This window comes from Mustelus asterias, chromosome 1, assembly GCF_964213995.1.
Source record: "Mustelus asterias chromosome 1, sMusAst1.hap1.1, whole genome shotgun sequence".
Classification (NCBI taxonomy): Eukaryota; Metazoa; Chordata; class Chondrichthyes; order Carcharhiniformes; family Triakidae; genus Mustelus; species Mustelus asterias.
In genome coordinates, this window is record NC_135801.1 from 13,292,629 (window position 1) to 13,312,032 (window position 19,404).

The window sequence follows — 19,404 nt, forward strand, 5'->3', positions numbered from 1 at the left end:
GTGACAGCATCTGTGGTAATCCGAGAGAAGCTGACCAAGGTCAAGGAGACAGAATGGGCAGTAGGAGGACGTGCCTGACACTTTCCCTGACTGTATGATAACCCAGTCTCTGACCAGACACTGTCAGAAGAGGCTGATTTGATTTGATTTATTATTGTCACATGTATTTTCATAGAGTGATAAGTATTGTTTCTTGCACGCTATACTAAGCATACCGTTCATAGAGAAGGAAACGCGAGAGTGCAGAATGTAGTGTTACAGTCATAGCTAGGGTGTAAAGAAAGATCAACTTAATGCGAGGCATGTCCATTCAAAAGTCTGACAGCAGCAGTTCTTGAGTCGGTTGGTCCGTGACCTCAGACTTTTGTATCTTTTTCCTGACAGAAGAAGATGGAAGAGAGAATGTCCGGGGTGCGTGAGGTTCTTGATTACCCTGGCTGCTTTGTCGAGGCAACGGGAAGTGTAGACAGAGTCAATGGATGGGAGGCTGGTTTGCGTGATGGACTGGACTTCATTTACGACTTTTTGTAGTTTCTTGCAGTCTTGGGTAGAGCAGGAGCCATACCAAGCTGTGATACAACCAGAAAGAATGCTTTCTATGGTGCATCTGTAAAAGTTGGTGAGAGTCGTAGCTGACATGCCAAATTTCCTTAGTCTTCTGAGAAAGTCGAGGCATTGGTGGGCTTTCTTAACTATAGTGTCAGTATGAAGTGGCACTTCAGACATGTGACCCTATCCTCTGGTTATCTGAGACTTCTTTCAGCAGGCCAGAGAACGCTGAGGAGGAGTAAGACTTCCTTAGTGCTGGTGAGGAAGAAGAAACACCCTCACAGACCTAAAAACAATGAGTGGCCACCAATACGCCAGGTAGTGGTGCTGCCGAGGTACCATGGGGGAATATTAAAGCTAGCACATGGACTGGCACATACTGGTAAGCAAAAAACCCAGCCCTGCATCAGGCAACATTTTTACCGGCCACACCCTCACAAGAATGTGGCAAGATTTTGTAGAACTTGCCATACCTGTCAGGTGGTGGGAAAGCCCCAGCCTGCAATTAAAGAACTGCATCTACGGTTCCCCTGCAGGCTTTCAGAGAACCATCCGGCAAGGGTGTGAATGGACTGGGTGGCGGCCCTACCCAAAACAAAAGGTGGCTACCAGTAGCTGGCTTCCAGGGGAAGTCATTCCCCTGAGAATCATATCTGCCAACATAGTGGTGGGAGAGTGAACGCAGTTCTTGGTATGGTCTAGCCACTGAGATCCAGTCAGATCAGCATTCAAATTTCACGTCACAAATATTCCAGGAAGTCATGGGTAACCTGGGCATGGCCAGCTTCCAACTCAGAGGCAGAGACACTCTTCACTGCACCCACAAGACATCTATATAGTTGGGATAGGAAATTCACTGGGTGCTGACTGTGCCCTTTTGATTATTCTCCAGTTTGATTTACTTTTGAACATTTCCTCACATTCTGATGAGCATATGTTTTGGTCCAATTTCAAACCAGGGACCTTCTGCATGTTAAGCAAACACAAATCACCACTACACTACAGAGATACAACTCTATTTACTTCTGAACTGGCGAACCTAATTATTTGTTAAACCTCACCATTAATTGTTGTTTGTTCAGTTTTTGCTGCATTATCTGTTTCGTTGGAGAATGTGCCCAGCTTGTACCCAAATGATCTCAATCATTGGTTTACAATTACGACTAGTTTCATTTCTTAGTTGAAAATATCCTATCCAATTAGATTATGCTTTTTTCCTAGATGTTTCTCACCATTAGTGAAAAGTATTGTTCCTTATGCGCTATACAAAGCATACCATACCATACATATGGAAGGGAGAGTGTAGAATGTAGTGTCACAGTCATAGTTAGGATGTAGAGAAAGATCAACTTAATGCGAGATAGGTCCATTCAAAAGTCTGATGGTAGCAGGGAAGCTGTTTTTGAGTCGGTTGGTACATGTACTCAGACTTTTGTATCTTTTTTCCTGGTGGAAGAGAGTATTCATGCGGCTCTTGAGAATGTTGACCTCTTTTCTGAGACAGCGGGAAGTGTAGACGGTGTCAATGGATGGGAGGCTGGTTTGAGTGATGGCTTGGGCTTTGTTCATGACCCTTTATAGTTTATTGCAGTTTTGGACAGAGCAGGAGCCATACCAAGCTGTGATACAACAGGAAAGAATGCTTTCTATGGTGCATCTGTAGAAGTTGAGAGTTGTAGTGAATATGCCAAATTTCCTTAGTCTCCTGAGAAAGTAGAGGCATTGGTGGGCTTTCTTAACTATAGCATGGAGGGACCAGGACAGGTTGTTGGTGATCTGGACACCTAAAAACATGAAACTCTCGACCATTTCTACTTCGTCCCCGTTGATGTAGACAGGGGCATGTCCTCCACACTTTCTGAAGTCGATGACAATTTCCTTCATTTTGTTGACATTGAGAGATTGTTGCTGTTGCAGCAGTTCACCAGATTCACTAGCTCTTTCCTGTATGGTGTCTCATCATTGTTTGAGATCCAACCCACAACGATGGTGTCATCAGCAAACTTGAAAATCGAGTTGGAGGGGAATTTGACCAGAGTATAGTAAGGGGCTGAGGGGCACTGGTGTTGAGGATGATCAAAGAACAAAGAACAGTACAGCACAGGAAACAGGCCCTTTGGCCCTCCAAGCCTGTGCCGCTCATTGGTCCAACTAGACCATTCGTTTGTATCCCTCCATTCCCAGACTGCTCACGTGACTATGCAGGTAAGTCTTAAACAATGCCAACGTGTCTGCTTCCACCACCCTACTTGGCAGCGCATTCCAAGCCCCCACCGCTCTCTGTGTAAAAAAACATCCCTCTGATATCTGAGCTATACCTCACCCCTCTCGCCTTGAGCCCGCGACCCCTCGTGATCGTCACCTCCGACCTGGGAAAAAGCTTCCCACTGTTCACCCTATCTATATCCTTCATAATTTTGTACACCATCATGGACGTGTTGTTGCCTATACTTACTGATTGAGGTCTGTGTGTTAGGAAGTTCAGGATCCAGTTGCAGAGGGAGGAGCCGAACACCAGCCCACGACGTTTGGAGATGAGTCTCATAGGGATAATGGTGTTAAAGGTTGAACTGTAGTCTATGAATAGGAGTCTTTGTTATCTAGATGTTTCAGGGTTGAGTGTAGGGCGAGGGAGACAGCATCTGCTGTGACCTGTTGCGGTGATATACAAACTGTAGTGGATCCAGGCAGTCTGTGAGGCAGGAATTGATTTATGCCATGACTAACCTTCTGAAGCACTTCATAATAATGGATATCAGAGCCACCAGCTGATAGTCATTAAGGCACACTGCCTGGATTTTCTTTGGTACTGGAATGATGGTCATCTTCTTGAAGCAGTAGGAACCTCAAGTTGTTGTAAAAAGAGATTGAAGATGTCTGCGGGGAGGGGTGCATTGGAGCCAGTGTTAACGTAAACCTACTTGTAACACTAATAAATAAACTTTAAACCCTTATTTATCTGCTAACTCCACTATGGCACTAAACATGTCCTTCCTGATCCAGACAGCAGTCCTGTCTGTTTTCGCCACTTGCACAAGTTTGCACCCAGCCTAAAACCAGCCAAATCAACTCATCCATTATTATGATCCCACGTGTCCCTCTTTTCGAAACACGTCCTCCCTGTTGAACTTCTGTCATGAACATCAAATGTATCAACTGGAATGGAGAAATGTTAACCCCCAATAGTAGGCTCTGTTACCTTAAATTAAAAACATGCACTCTGCTAAGGCATGTCATATTGCTGCCATGAGAGAGAACTACTTACTCAAAACTTGGAAAGCTAAGTGAAAATACTCGTTCATCAACAAACGTTTAATATACCAACCCCAAAGGTTTTAATGCTCCAGTTATTACTGTATATTTATATCCTTTTCATAATCATTGTAGCATATTCTGCTCTGGAACTGCTATCAGTAGCTGCCATGTAAATTAGAAAATCTTATTTTTACATAATACCTACTTAGTAGAGCCTTAGTGTTCAGATCAAATGACTTTTAATAGTGCTCCCACTTTTCCTTACATATGCTCAAGCCTTTTCATTTACTGTTACTCGCATCACTTATGGTTTAGGATTACTTAACAAGTTACCTTGTAGGGGATGTTGTGTCTTATCAAATGCTTATTTAAATACTTCCCCGTTTACCTCTACCTGTTAAGAATGCAGCCCAACGTACAACATCACATCCCTCAAGCAACAACATACTTAAATGTGTGTATTCCTTCACCTGTTCAAACAATCATGGTGGTCCCTGTACCCAAGATACAATTGCTACTTTTTAATGAATATATAGCCTGGCCCTTGTATCTGTGCCAAAAATCTTCTTCTCCAAAACTGTCCAAACTAGGTTTTGGAAATTCATTGCCGTTACTCCTTCAGCTGGGAAGTCTCGTCACAGTGAACTTCTGGGCCAGAAGTTGCAGATTCAATTCCCACTTCAGGGTGGCCACAGGTGTTATTTGTAATTTGGCCAAACAGATCGATTAGCAACCTGCCAATCCTTTCAGTATGCCTGATGACAGGTGATAAATAGCAGAGCACTTCCTGGTCAGCTACACTGCAGAAGGCAACAGTAAGCCAAGTACTTCGACAGACCATATCCGTGGACCAACTCAAAGGAAGCCCAGTTCAACACCTGAAGTGAGGATGATTACTTAAGCTGCTTCTCAGCAGCTCATGTAAATAGCATCATTAACAAATGACCCACATTCTAAATTTTCCAAAGAAACACACATGATGTCAGGCTAAATCATAGAATCCTAGTGTAGGAGGCCATTCGGCCCATCTGGTCTACACCAACCACTATTCCACCAAGGCCCTATCCTCATAACCTCATGCATTTACCCTAGCTAGTCCCCCTGACACTAAGGAGCAATTTAGCATGGTCAATCCATCTAACCCACACATCTTTGGACTGGGAGGAAACCCACAGACATGGGGAGAATGTGTAAACTCCATCCAGTGGCCCAAGCCGGGAATTGAACCCAAGTCCCAGGCGCTAAGGCAGCAGTGCTAACCACTGGCCAAAGATAGATTTGAAGGGGAAGTCTTAAAAAGGAGGAAAATGAGGTGTAGGGAATGAGAACTTTTCTTTGGAGATCATTCAGTTCAGGACTGATGGGAAAATGCACTCTTGAAAATAAATATTTATTGTAACCACATTATTTTTGTTAAATGGTTTGCTGATCTGATGGAAAAATGTTCAGTTCCAGCTAATGCTTTAGCAATTAGGTAACAAAATTTTTATGCATTGACCTACTTCCAAAACACCAAAAGGGAGGAGATGGCAGCATCATGTTAATGTCACTGCACTGATAATCCATAGGCTAATGCTCCAGCAACATGGGTGAAATCCCATCATGGCAGCTGGTGGAATTTAAACTCAACAAATCTAGAATTATAAAACTAGTCTCAGGTGATGTTCACTGTGACAACTACTGTTGTAAAAACCCATCTGGGTCACTGGTGTCCTTTAAGATCAGCACACCAGGTCTGGCCTGCATGTGATTCCAGACAAACAACATGGGCAACTCAACTGCCCTCTGGAACATCCTCACCAGCCACTCAGTTCAAGGGCAAGAATACAAGAACAGGGATGTACTTCTGAGGCTATATAATCTGGTCAGACTCCACTTGGAGTATTGTGGGCAGTTTTGGGCCCTGTATCTAAGGAAGTATATGTGCTTCGAAAGGGTCCAGAGGAGGTTCACAAGAATGATCCCTGGAACGAGGAATGGTTGAGGACTCTGGGTCTGTAAACGTTGGGAGTTTAGAAGGATGAGGGGGGATCTTATTGAAACTTACAGGATACTGCAAGGCCTGGATAGAGTGGACGTGGAGAGGATGTTTTCACTTGTAGAGAAAACGAGAACCAGAGGGCACAACCTCAGGGACGATCCTTTAAAACAGACGAGGAGAAATTTCTTCAACCAGAGTGTGAATCTGTGGAACTCTGTGCCGCAGAAGACTGTGGAGGCCAGGTCACTGAGTGTCTTTAAGACAGAGATAGATGGGTTCTTGATTAATAAGGGGATCAGGGGTTATGGGGAAAAAGGCAGGAGAATGGAGGATGAGAAAAATATCAGCCATGATTGAATGGCAGAGCAGACCTGATGGGCCGAGTGGCCTAATCCTGCTCCTATGTCTTATGGTCTTGCCAGGGGTGCCCACACCGCAAGAGCGAGCAAAGGGGAAAAAAATGCGAGCACCAATTTTTACAGCAAGTACACTACCCATAAACTACCCAGTTCTACATCACCACAACACAAGTTTGCCACCTTGATACTCGACAGAAATTCAAGTTAATACCAGAAGTCAGTATTGAGTTTGGATCCAGGATCTTTTCAAGCTTCAGCGGCAAACAACGGTCATCATGATTGACATTCCCCTCCCCCAACAGAATACACACCTCCCATCATCAATGCTTTCAGCAGAGGTCTTTTATTTAAACCAGTACTAACCTCATACTGTCTTCATCTGATTGTAGGACATTTTTCTACCAGCATCAGCTGTGTACAGTAAATATTAAGTTGGATAAGAATGGAAACAATTCATTGTTGATGTAGCAGGAATGTATCTTGAAACATCACTGACTGTTCACCAATCAAGGGTATTTTGCATTCTGTTGGGTTTTTATTATAATCAGTTTCCACAGTCCCAAGTAAAAATCTATATACCAGTAGCGATGATGCTATGTATTCAATTAGAGATGAACTGTGGACCAGACAGTAATTGTTTTTTTTAAACCCAACAGACCACAATAAAAAAAGTAAACTTTAATTACAAAGATACTTAAAAAAAAATTCAAATCATAATTGCTGCCATACTGCCGTTCTTTACACAACTTTCATTCTAACGAGCGATGAAAAAAAATTCAGACACGGCGAAGTAATAAATATGCTGGACACTTCGACTCACTAAAGAGGGAATAGGTTTCAGGAAGCAGGCATTAAGCTCAAAATTAACACTATTACAAATGTTTACGCAAGGTTATCTTGACACTATATTTCAAAGTATCACAGGCTATTAGTGATTAATAAATTGTGCAAGCAAGAGATTTTCCATTGAGCTGCACACGTTTCCTGCTGGATCACTTCTCTTCACACCATTGATTCTCCTTCCGTACCTGGGGGCAAAAGTACACACAATTAAACCTCCTTTAAAAAAGGACATCCCGTTTCCGATCCTTGCTCTTTCACCTCCGCCCTCCTCAGAGCTCCAGTCCACTTCAGCTGCAAAGTGGTTGCAAAGCAGCAGCAGTACATGTTCAGAAAGCGAGCTTGCACATTTTAGGGGCAAGGCTGCTCATGTGCATATTCCTTGGTGCACAGTCCAACCTGACTCCCGCTATGATCCAAATGTGTCAGGCCAGTTAGAGGATATACAGTACTTAGATTGGGCAGATAATTATTTCTTCAAATTAAGATCGTCACACAGAAAATGAAAAAACCCAATGCTGACCCTGCAAAGGACATTAAATAGTATTCACATAATAAAGCACACTCTGCTTACAGAGCACAAAACTATTCAGTTAGACAGTGACAAATGGCAGTGTAGTGGGAGTGTCACTGGACTAATATTTCAGACACCCAGCCTAATTCTCTGGGAACATGGATTCAGGTCCCACTAAAGCAGCAGGTGGAATTTAAATTTAAACAATAATTCTGGAAGTGAAAGCCATAATGGTAATCATGGAACAATCCCCCAATTGTGAAAACCTACCTACCCGAGAATCACAGATTTCCTACAGTGCAGAAGGCGGCCCATCGAGTCTGCCCCGACCACAATCCCACCCAGGCCTCATTCCCGCAACCCCACACTGCTAATTCCTCCCCCCCCCCCCCCCCCCCCAAACACTAGGGTCAATTTAGCATGGCCAAACTTAACCTCACACATCTTTGGGAAGGAAATCTGCCGTCCTTATCTGGTCTGGTCTACATGAGAGTCCAAACCGACAGCAATGTGGCAGACTCTCAAACACCCTCTGAAATGGCCTAGCAAGCTACTCGGTTCATGGGCAATTAGGGACAGGAAACAAATGCTGATGCAGCAACACCTACATCAAGAAAGATTTAAAACAATCCATAGAATGAGATTTGCTTTGGTGGGGGATCAATAAAAAGAGTAGCATGAACTTTACGTAGAGACACTGCTCTCAAAATGTTAACTCTACTGCACAAGTGGAAAAGTGTCCAGCACCCATATACTCCCCAGCCTGAACTGGTGTCCATCATACAAGTAGTCATATTTTGTTTGTGCCATGGACTCCGGACCACTGAGTATTAGGCTGAGAGTGAACAAAGATATCTTGCATCCCAGTCTAAGCTGGACTCAACATTTAAACTAATACACAAGTCACCAATATTTGCATGTTCCTTAGAAAAAAAAGGGGGAAAAGAAAAAAAAAACTTGCCCCACTCTCCTCCTCCAGAGACATCAGCTTAAAACACACACAATCATTCAAAACAAGACAACTCAAGCAGAGAAATTATAAGCTCCTTTAGGGTTTCTTGCAAGTGTTTTTACAAAGGCAGCCAGCAGTACCTGTGCTTCCTCTTCCTCAGTAAAATCATTCTTGATGTTGAATGTTTTGCGAATTTCTTCAGGGGTTTTTCCTTTAATCATGTTTGCCACTGTTTTACAAGTTACATCTAGAAGGCCCTTGATATCAAGGTAGTTTGCAGCCTATTTTAAAAGAAAGAGAAATCGCATTAAAGCCAAACTACTGAAACAAGAATCCGCGCTCATCAAGATGTACTCTTCTGCTTTAACACACTGAGGTAGGGCTGCCTGGGTGCAACCATGCCATCAGAGCAGGCTGGTTGGTGCTCCAAGAAGCTCACATATTGACACGTCAAACGATGACTATATTAGACAGTAAATTGTTCTCAATCCACCAAATTTCAGTGGCTACGTGCAACCGTTACTACATTTAATACCATGCATTTGGATTGTTGTTTCAAGTACCCTCAACCTAAAGTAATTCACTCCAGTTACACAAGGTTTTAACAAACATATTTTTAAGGCCTCACACCACAGTACTGTGGTTACAGAACACTGCGCTATCAAAAACAATAAACCAGTGGCCTATGTGCTGGCCCTACCTTACTGCTGGAGATGGTGCACCTGACTCTTGAATTCAAAATTACTGTTCAAAACCAAACTCATGGGCCCAAAGCAACCCGAACCCTTTTTTAAAACAAAACTTAAATACTGTACTTGTGATTACTTCTTGAAGGCAATGCCCAAGAACAGCTCAAAATGGCAGATGACCATTAACAATAAGTTTTACACGTCAAACAGGCCATTCGGCTCAACAGAACCACGTTTGCAATATTTTGATCGCGCTGCTTCCTCCTTACCTCATTGCATCTTATAACTGATGCTTCATCTATCCAGACTCCCTCATAAATACAAGTGAAACACTCCATGTGCTAGCAAGTTCCATACCCTCACCCTCAAAAAAAAAATAGAACTTGCATAAAGCACCTTAATTACATTGCAGGATAGAGTTTCATACACAATGCACGTCCAAAGAAACTCAAAAGAACAAAGAAAATTACAGCACAGGAACAGGCCCTTCAAGCCTTGGGCGGCATGGTAGCACAGTGGTTAGCACTGCTGCTTCACAGCTCCAGGGACCTGGGTTCGATTCCCGGCTTGGGTCACTGTCTGTGTGGAGTTTGCACATTCTCCTCGTGTCTGCGTGGGTTTCCTCCGGGTGCTCCGGTTTCCTCCCACAGTCCAAAGATGTGCAGGTTAGGTTGATTGGCCATGCTAAAATTGCCCCTGGGATGCGTATATTAGAGGGATTAGCGGGTAAAATATGTAGGGATATGGGCGTAGGGCCTGGGTGGGATTATGGTCGGTGCAGACTCGATGGGCCGAATGGCCTCTTTCTGTACTGTAGGGTTTCTATGATTTCTTTCTATGAAGCCCTCACCGACCATGCTGCCTGTTTGAACCAAAATGCCCTACCCTTCCGGGGACCATATCCCTCTATTCCCATCCTATTCATGTATTTGTCAAGATGCCCCTTAAAACTCACTATCGTATCTGCTTCCACTACCTCCCCTAGCAACGAGTTCCAGGCACCCACCACCCTGTGTACAAAAAACTTGCCTCGCACATCTCCTTCAAACCTTGCCGCCCCTCGCACCTTAAACTTATGCTGCCTAGTAATTCACTCAATCACATATGCAACATGAAACAATGCCAACATTTAAGCAATTGGATGGACGATACTGACCAGAATTAATTCAAACAGAGTACCCTGGTCGACTTTCAGAAACTCTTGATCCCACACAGGTATGTCATCAGTTCGCTTTTCTTTGTTTTCATCATCCTCTGGTGGGGGAGGATCATCTCGGTGATGTGTGCACCACTGAATCACCTAGCAAAAAAAAAAACCACAACCTTCAAGCTGCTCATCTGTACACAGTGCCCGTGCCAAACCCATTAGAATTTAAACACATTTACTCAACAAACTGGCAAAGCAGAAATTCACCCCCCCACAAACAATCGAGATTGAATTTAGTCTCTACATCAGCAAGGACAAGGACTGTGTTTGAACCCATTATACATTCATATATCCCAACAAAAATGGGGGTTAGCAGTACAGGAGCGGCACAGTGCTTAGCACTGCTGCATTACAGTGCCAGGGACCCAGGTTCGATTCCCGGCTTGGGTCACTGTGTGGAGTTTGCAAATTCCCCGGCTTGGGTCACTGTCCGTTTAGAGTTTGTACATTCTCCCCGTGGGTTTCCTCCGGGTGCTCCGGTTTCCTCCCAGTCTGAAAGACATGCTGGTTAGGTGCATTAACCCAAACAGGCACCAGAGTGTGGCACCTAGGAGAATTTCACAGCAACTTCATTGCAGTGCTAATGTAAGCCTTACTTGTAACTAATAAATAAACTTTAAGATACAATAACTGCTTTTATTCAAAAGACTCTTATACAGGGATCATCACAACCCACTTTACAGCAAGTACTATTGCTATTGAAATATCATGGCTGCAATGCAAAGTTAACAGCCAATTTACACACAGCAATCTCTTACACAGCTATCAGATAATGATCTGACCATCCATTTTAATCCAAGGTAAATGTTGGCCAGGACACCCAGGGAGAATCAGCTCTTTGAAAAGTGCCCACAGGATTTTATTTGTGACGATTTGTAGGGCAGACAGGAGCTTAGCTTATTGATCACATCAAAGTGGGTACCTTCATCAATGCAGTACTTCCTCAGTACTGCAAGCAAAATGTTAGCTTTGATTACGTGGCACAAATCTCTGGATTGGGACCAGAATCTCCAACCACCCGATTCAGAGGCAAGAGAGCTAACAATTCCACCAGAAGCAACAAACATGCATCGAAAGCAGAGGGGGGAACCTGACCAAGATCGACAAAATTATGAGGGAGATAGATAGGAAGGAATGTTGCCCCTTAGTGGAGGGATCAATAACAAGGGAGCACAGATTTAAGGTAAAGGGGTAGGGGATTTTGAGCAATAACATTTTCACCCAGAGGGTGGTGGGAATCTGAAACTCACTACCTGAAAGACTGGTAGAGGCAGGAACCCTCGATATTTAAGAAGCATGTAGATGAAACGTTATTGCATACAAGGCCACGAATCAAGTGCTGGAAAATGGGATTAGAATAGACAGGTGATTGGTGGCCAGTACAGGCACGATGAGCCAAAAGGCAGTTTTTGTGTTGCAACTGGAGTACTGTGTGCAATTTTGGTCCCCTTATTTGCGGAAGGATATATTGGCCTTGGAGGGAGTACAGAGAAGGTTCACCAGGTTGATACCGGAGATGAGGGGCTTAGCTTATGAGGAGAGATTGAGTAGATTGGGCCTGTACTCGTTGGAGTTTAGAAGGCTGAGGGGAGATCTTATAGAGACATACAAGATAATGAAGGGACTAGACAGGATAGAGGCAGAGAGATTCTTTCCACTTAGAAAGGAAACAAGAACTAGAGGACACACAAAATAAGGGAGAGTCAGTTTAGAACAGAGTTGAGGAGGAACTTCTTCTCTCAGAAGGTAGTGAATCTCTGCCCATTGAAGCAGTGGAGGCTACCTCGTTAAATATGTTTAAGTCGCAGGTAGATAGATTTCTGATCGATGAGGGAATTAAGGGTTATGGGGAGCGGGCGGGTAAGTGGAACTAAACCACTATCAGATCAGCCATGATCTTATTGAATGGCGGGGCAGGCTCGAGGGGCTAGATGGCCTACTCCTGCTCCTATTTCTTATGTTCTTATTTTCAATACCCTCAGGACAGAGATTTGTTAAGATTTTGCCACCTTACCTTTTTCAGAATTGCAGCATTCACATTTGGGAGAGGTACTGGATCATCATCGCCTTCATCATCCATACCTAGATCTGTGCATTTTAAAGAATGTTGCAAAATAAATGGGTGTCACTGTCTGAGCCAACCGACTAAACAATTTCATCACAATGTGTTTTCACCATGTTAGATGTGTCACCTCTTCCCATTTGGGCGACTGCTTCTGGGTGTGTAAAATACCTTGCTACCTAGACACAAGTACCATGGTACACACAGGGAAAACTTGTCGTCCACTTGCAGCAAAATCACATTCCTCAAAACACATAATAGAACCAATATTAATTCACACGATAATGCCAAAATGTGTAATTGCACTCTGCCAGAGGGACTATCATCTCAGGAAAAAGACAGTGCTTGAAGCTCAATGACAATTTTCATAACCTGACTTTCGTATCACTCTTGGATCTGAAAAAAAAAGGAACTTGCTGCAGGATTAGTCAGGTTGTTGCCAGCTTATTTACTGCACTGTCACATTACTAGGACTGGATCTCTGCCATATCTATCAATAGTATCCCGCAATGGCACTGCAGCTAGTTAATCCTCTGCTACATTCAGCATTGTGTCAGCACCAGCAGGGAGCACTTTCTGTCAGCTCAAAGCACACAAAAAGTATCACAGGAACGCAAGCAATTAGCAAAATTAAGAGTAAACAAAAATACATCAAAACCTCCAACTAGTGCTGGTACTTTTGCATGTACAAAATTTAAAACTTCAGTAAAATAGTTACGACACTTATACAGGTTAAAGAGATAACCGTGCATTCACAATCTTTACTGGTACATGGCTGAGGGGAATAACCACCACAGCAGCCAGAGAGAAAATATTTGCGGAGAATTTTGGTGATGGCAACTTCAAGGAGTGGAGAGGGTAACAATTAACTTGCACCAGGGCACAATAATGGCAGTGAAGGAACAGCTGCTGACTCCACATTTCCAAGTCTATGGTAAGAAGTCTGTCAATGGAGGATCCATTAAAGCGCCTTTTACACCCCAACATCAAATTATTCCCCATCCCAGTCTTGAATGATTCAATGACAATGAGGGCATAGGCTAGTCACAAATATACTGACCACAATCTGGTGAATGAGAATCAATCCTTCACCTAGATAATGAGTGACACACCATACAAGCCATCACACAAGTTTTCCGGAACATGCAGAGGTTTTCACCCTCATGCCAACATTATTAGCAGCAAGACAGTACAAGCCAAGCACTTAACCAAGCTGGTAAGCAGGACAGTTTGTAAAACATTACTGCTATCTCAGTTCTTCAGTCAATGTACCTTCCAACATGGTTTTGATGGTGATGGATTGCTTTGCTATTTCAACATCAACCTCAAAGATCTCTCCATCCGAGCTTTGTAGCTTAATTGCAGGCATTTTCTAGAAGAAACAAAATATTGTAAATACCCGAGTCTGCACTTTCTGCAACATTACGGAACTCATCTTCCCACATCACCCATCCCCACCCACGCACTCCAATTAGTTCAAAGCTCCTACCCAAGTAACATCCAATAGTACTTTCTTTAAACTTCAAGGTCTTCTATCTCTCCTTTATCTCTCGCACTCAGAAGTAGTCAATCATTTGGTCAGGCCGTCAGGAACTCCACCCCACCATTGCTTTCAGCGCTCAATTCCCTTTATATCTCCCGGAAACTCTCCAAATCTCATATCTTTTCTCAGACACCCCTTCTATGACAAATATTTGCACCAAAAGTATCTATGGCTAAAAGCAAATGACTGCAGATACTAGAATTGGAATCAAAAATAGAAAATGCTGGAAAATCTCACAGGTATGACAGCATCTGTGGAGAAAGAATACAGCTAATGTTTTGAGTCTGGATGACCCTTCAGCGGAGTTCAATGGAACTGAAAATAGGATGAGAATTACATTGTTAGGAAGAGGTGGGGGTGAACTTGACAAAGATGTCAGACAAAAAGAATAAAGAACAAAGAAAATTACAGCACAGGAACAGGCCCTTCAACCCGCCAAGCCTGCACTGACCACGCTGCCCGACTGAACCAAAACCCCCTACCCTTCTGGGGACCATATCCCTCTATTCCTATCCTATTCATGTATTTGTCCAGACGCCTCTTAAACGTGAATGGTCATTGTGGTTAAGAAGGGTGCTGCTAGCAACTATTAAGATATCAGTATCTATGCATGTTTGGGAGCAAGCAAAAATACAGACAGAAATCCTCAAGAAAGATGCACAATCTCAGCCTTTTCCCCGAGTACACCACCTTTTCTTAAATTGGCTCTACTGTCAAATTTAATGTCACATGTATTAGCATTCAGTGAAAAGTACTGTTCCTCGCACACGGTACAAGGTGAGGTGGATTGGCCATGGTAAACTGACCCTTAGTATCAGGGCAATTAAGGGATAGGGCCTGGGTGGGATTGTTGTTGGTGCAGGCTCAATGGGCTAAATGGCCTCCTTCTGCACTGTAGGGATTCTGTGACACAGACAAAGCATAGAGTACATATGGTGGCACAGTAGTTAACCTGCTGCCCCAAAGCACCAAGGACGCAGGTTCAATTCCCAAATTAAACTAAAACTAATCTTTGCTTTCATCTCTGTGGTTGGCATCTCCAAGATCCAACAAATTAACAGCACAGTGCTTAGCACTGCTGCCTCACAATGCCAGGGAGCCAAGTTCCATTCCCGGCTTGGGTCACTGTGTGGAGTTTGCATATTTCCCCGTGTCTGCGTGGGGTTTCCTCCGGGTGCTCCCACAGTTTGAAAGACGTGCTGGTTAGATGCATTGGCCGTGCTAAATTCTCCCTCAGGTGTACCCGAACAGGCGACGGAGTGTGGCGACTAGGGGATTTTATCATCACATTATTAATGCAAGCCTACTTGCGACAAATAAACTTTTGGAAAAAAAAACTTAATTTAGAAAACTTAGGAGAGGGTGCAGAATGGTGTTACAGTTCCAGATAGGGGGTAGGGAAAACTCTGCAGCTGAATTCACTGGAGGGAGGAAGAGCAGACAGAAAAATCAAAAAGGAGGAAAGGATCTCCTTCCATTTTTATAGTGAGGGAGTGAGTGTGTGGAGCAGCTTCCAGCTGAGTGCAAGGATTGCCCATCTGATGGGCAAAAAAAAATAGGGTTGTTATGGGGGTGGGGAAGCAATCGTCAACTCTAAAGGCAATCATCAGGTGTGAGGGGGAGGGAGACAGAAACGACAGCAAAACCTAGCAGCAAGTCTAATAAACCCACGGGGCAGCGTACTGGGACCCCCCTGGGGTTTGGGTTAGTAGCCGGTTGGGGGGACGACAGGTCACACCTTGGGGCGGCAGAGGCCAGCTGCTCAGGCCTCCCCCGGGGACAGGTGGGCATGCAGCACGCGCGGGGCGCCAGGTGAAGCGGCTGGAACGCGGCGCGGGACGTTCCCAAGGCTACCGGCGCCATGGCGACCCCCCTCCATTGTGACGTATCTCGGCCCGCCCCACCACCATGCAGTCATAGTACCGGCAGCACCAACTTCTCCCGGCGGCTCCGGCTCTCACTGACCCGCCGCTGTCCGCACCCGCCGCTATTTATAGAGCCGCCTGACGTCACCGCAACTGACCTCACAGGCCCTGCCGCGCAACGCTAGGACCCCCCTCTACCCCCCCCGGGGGGATAAGCATTGCCTTCCGCTCATCTGCCTGACTCGGAGTGTTAAATTAAATCGATGTTAACAGGGGTGGGGATAAATTCACTCCATTCTGCCCGCACAATTGCAAACATAAATGAAAAATTAGGCGGACATCTCTTTGGCTAAAGCCAGTTGAAGTTGCGGATCAGGGAATTTAAATGGACGACTAAGGCGGTGGGGTCCATCCAGCCTGCGCAGGCCGATTTATTTTTTTTACCCCGCTCATTCTAAAGGTTAAAATGAGACACCGGCCACGCGCTTTCGCCGCCAGATTGCGGCGACCGCCGCCGACGACTTACCGATCAGACGTCTGGCCGGTTTTCCGGAGGCGGCGCGGTCTGATGTGTGTGTGTGTCGCGGCGGAGGCAGTGGCGTCACCACGCCCCCGCTATGCACTCTGGGTATTGTAGTCCCGTCGGCGCGTGCGCGAACTACAACCCCCATGGTGCACCTCCGCTGGGCTGGAAGGTTGACATCTGCGCAGGTGCTGGCTGAGCTGATGAGTGTCTCCAGCCTATGTACCATGGACAAGGTCCCCACAGTAGATGGACAAGAATCTCCCTCAAGAAAGAAAAAAACGTTTTGCAATGCTTAGACAGTGCCCATTGGGATGGCATTTAATTTTACACTTTGATTTGAGTTATTATTGTCACATGTATTGGGATATAGTGAAAAGCAGTGTTTCTTGCGCGCTATACAGACAAAACATCATTTGTAGAGTATATAGTAGATCAGAAAGGAGTGGGGGGTGGCACAGTGGTTAGCACTGCTGCCTCACAGTGCCAGGACCCTGGCTCAATTCCCGGCTTGGGATCACTGTCAGTTTAAGCTTATTTATTAATGTCACAAGTAGGCTTACATTAACACCACAATTAAGTTACTGTGAAAATCCCCTAGTCGCCACACTCCGGCGCCTGTTCAGAAGTTGATTTTTCTCTACACCCTAGCTATGACTGTAACACTACATTCTGCACACTCTCATTTCTTTCTCTATGAACAGTATGCTTTGTATAGCGCACAGGGAACAATACTTTTCACTGTATACTAGTACATGTGACAATAATAAATCAAATCAAAATACACCGAGGGAGAGTTTAGCATAGCCAGTGCACCTAACCTTTCGGACTGTGGGAGGAAACCCACACAGGCGCGGGGAGGACGTGCAGACTCCGCACAGACAGTGACTCAAGCCGTGAATCGAACCCAGGTCCCTGGCACTGTGAGGCAGCAGTGCTAACCATTGTGCCACAATGTCACCCCGTGTACTGCAGGAAATTTCTTCACAATAGTTGGACAAGAATTATTATATCACCTTCAAGACAGGGAAAGGAAAACATTTTGCAATGTACCCACAGTTGGATGACATTTTATTTTACAGTTCGATTGAGGCAAAGAACTTCTTAATCTTATAAAAACAAAAAAATTTGGAAATATTCAGCAAGGCTTGGCAATATAATAACAAGAGTCAGCTGTAAAAGAACAGTGCTTTTGTTGAACCAAATCAAGTAAAGCAGAAACCACAAGCCTGTGGGGAAACACAACTGGCCCCAACCGGGCCAATGGAATAATTGACCCACTCAGGGGCCTGCTTTATACAGGGCTTGGTATACGAGCTCCATCTGATTGATTAATTACCAATCCCCAGGGTGCTTGGTATGTGTCCTACAGGGAGGTCAATCAGTGATTCCCCATGCAAGTCATGGGGGTTATCACAGGCGGCATCTGTAGAGAGGGAAAGCTTTTTGTTAATACAATGTTGTTCACGGCCTCGGGATGTCCCAAAGTGCCTTACAGTCGATGAATGACGTTTGAAGTGCAATCGCTGTTGATTTGATTTTTTGATTTGATTTATTATTGTGACATGGATTGGGACACAGTGAAAAGTATTCCAAGATGGCGCCGCAGTGAGGCGACTTCTTGCAGGCTGTGCCCAGCATACCTTCTAATTCTATCTTTTACTCTCGTTCTATGCTTCTAAAACTTTTAAACTCCCTAACAATGCTTTAATTCAATCTGTTACAGATTTGGCAATCCTTAGGATCTACCTTGCATTAAGTTGATCTTTCTCTGCACCCTAGCTATGACTGTAAAACTACATTCTGCATTCTCTCATTTCCTTCTCTATGAACGGTATGCTTTGTCTGTATAGCATGCAAGAAGCAATACTTTTCACTGTATGCTAATACATGTGACAATAATAAACCAAATCAAATCAAAAAAGTATTGTTTTTTGCACGCTATACAGACGAAACATACCATTCATACAGTACACAGAGGAGAAGGAAAGAAGAGAGTGCAGAATATAGTCTTACAGTCACAGCTAGGATGTAGAGAAAAATAGCTTAATATATGGTAGGTCCATTCAAAAGCCGATGGCACAGGGAAGAAGCCATTCTTGAGTCAGTTGGTATGTGTTCTCAGGCTTTTGCATCATTTTCCTGATGGAAGAAGGTGGAAGAGAGAATGTCCGGGGTGCATAGGGTCCTTGATTATGCTGGCTGCTTTTCCAAGGCAGGAGGAAATGTAGACAGAGTCAATGGATGGTAGACTGGTTTGCATGATGGACTGGGCTACATTCACAACCTTTTGTAGTTTCTAGCAGTCTTGGTCAGAGCAAGTTTGATCACTTTGGTTGAGGCAAATAACTTTTCATCATATAAAAACAGAAAATTTGTAAATGCTCATCAAGGCTTGGCAGCATCTGTAGAGAAAAAGTTCTTTTTTAATACAATGTCGTTCATGGCTTCGGGATGTTCCAAAGTACATCACAGCCGATGAATGACCGTTAGAGAGCAATCGATATTGTAAAGCGGGCAACTCAATTTGTCATGTGCGAGCTCCCTAGACAGTCATGAACTAAATGACTAGATATCCTGTTTTTATGTATATAAGTTTAAGTATTAGTGTCACAAGTCGGCTTACATTAACACTGCAATGAAATTACTGTGAAATTCCCCTAGTTGCCACAGTCCGGTGTCAATGCACCTAACCAGCACATCTTTCAGAATGTGGGAGGAAACCAGAGCACACGGAGGAAACCCATTCAGACATGGGGAGAATGTGCAAACTCCACACAGATAGTGACCCAAGCCAGGAATCGAACCGGGGTCCCTGGCACTGTGAAGCAGCAGTGCTAACCACTGTGCCACTGTGCCCCCAGATGTTGACCGAGGGAAAAATATTGGCTAGGACACCAGAGACAACGTCTTCAAAATAGCATCACGGGGTTAGACAGATTTTTAGTCAGTGAGGGAATCAAAGGTTATGGGGATAAGGCGGGAAAGTGGAGTTGAGGATTATCATACCAAATCAGTCATGATCTCATTGAATGATGGAGCAGACCTGATGGGCCAAATGGCCT

The 19,404-nt window shown here is 44.3% G+C and overlaps 1 protein-coding gene across 4 annotated transcripts; it reads right to left on the reverse strand.

Annotated features, from left to right (window-relative positions):
• Positions 1-6,802: 6,802 nt before the first annotated feature.
• LOC144491537 (S-phase kinase-associated protein 1-like) lies at positions 6,803-16,451 on the reverse strand. 4 transcript variants are annotated; one of them, XM_078209488.1, is made up of 7 exons: positions 15,875-15,979; positions 14,189-14,266; positions 13,681-13,780; positions 12,361-12,434; positions 10,296-10,439; positions 8,591-8,731; positions 6,803-7,172 (listed from the first exon to the last, which is right to left on the reverse strand). In XM_078209488.1, the coding sequence occupies exons 3-7, from the start codon at positions 13,775-13,777 to the stop codon at positions 7,137-7,139; spliced, it is 492 nt and encodes a 163-aa protein (XP_078065614.1). In that variant the 5' UTR covers positions 13,778-13,780; positions 14,189-14,266; positions 15,875-15,979; the 3' UTR covers positions 6,803-7,136. The 4 variants fall into 4 exon arrangements, with proteins under 4 accessions (XP_078065614.1, XP_078065634.1, XP_078065624.1 ...); XM_078209508.1 differs by having other exon boundaries at positions 13,898-14,266; positions 15,875-15,913; XM_078209498.1 differs by lacking the exons at positions 14,189-14,266; positions 15,875-15,979 and adding an exon at positions 16,343-16,451.
• Positions 16,452-19,404: the final 2,953 nt, after the last annotated feature.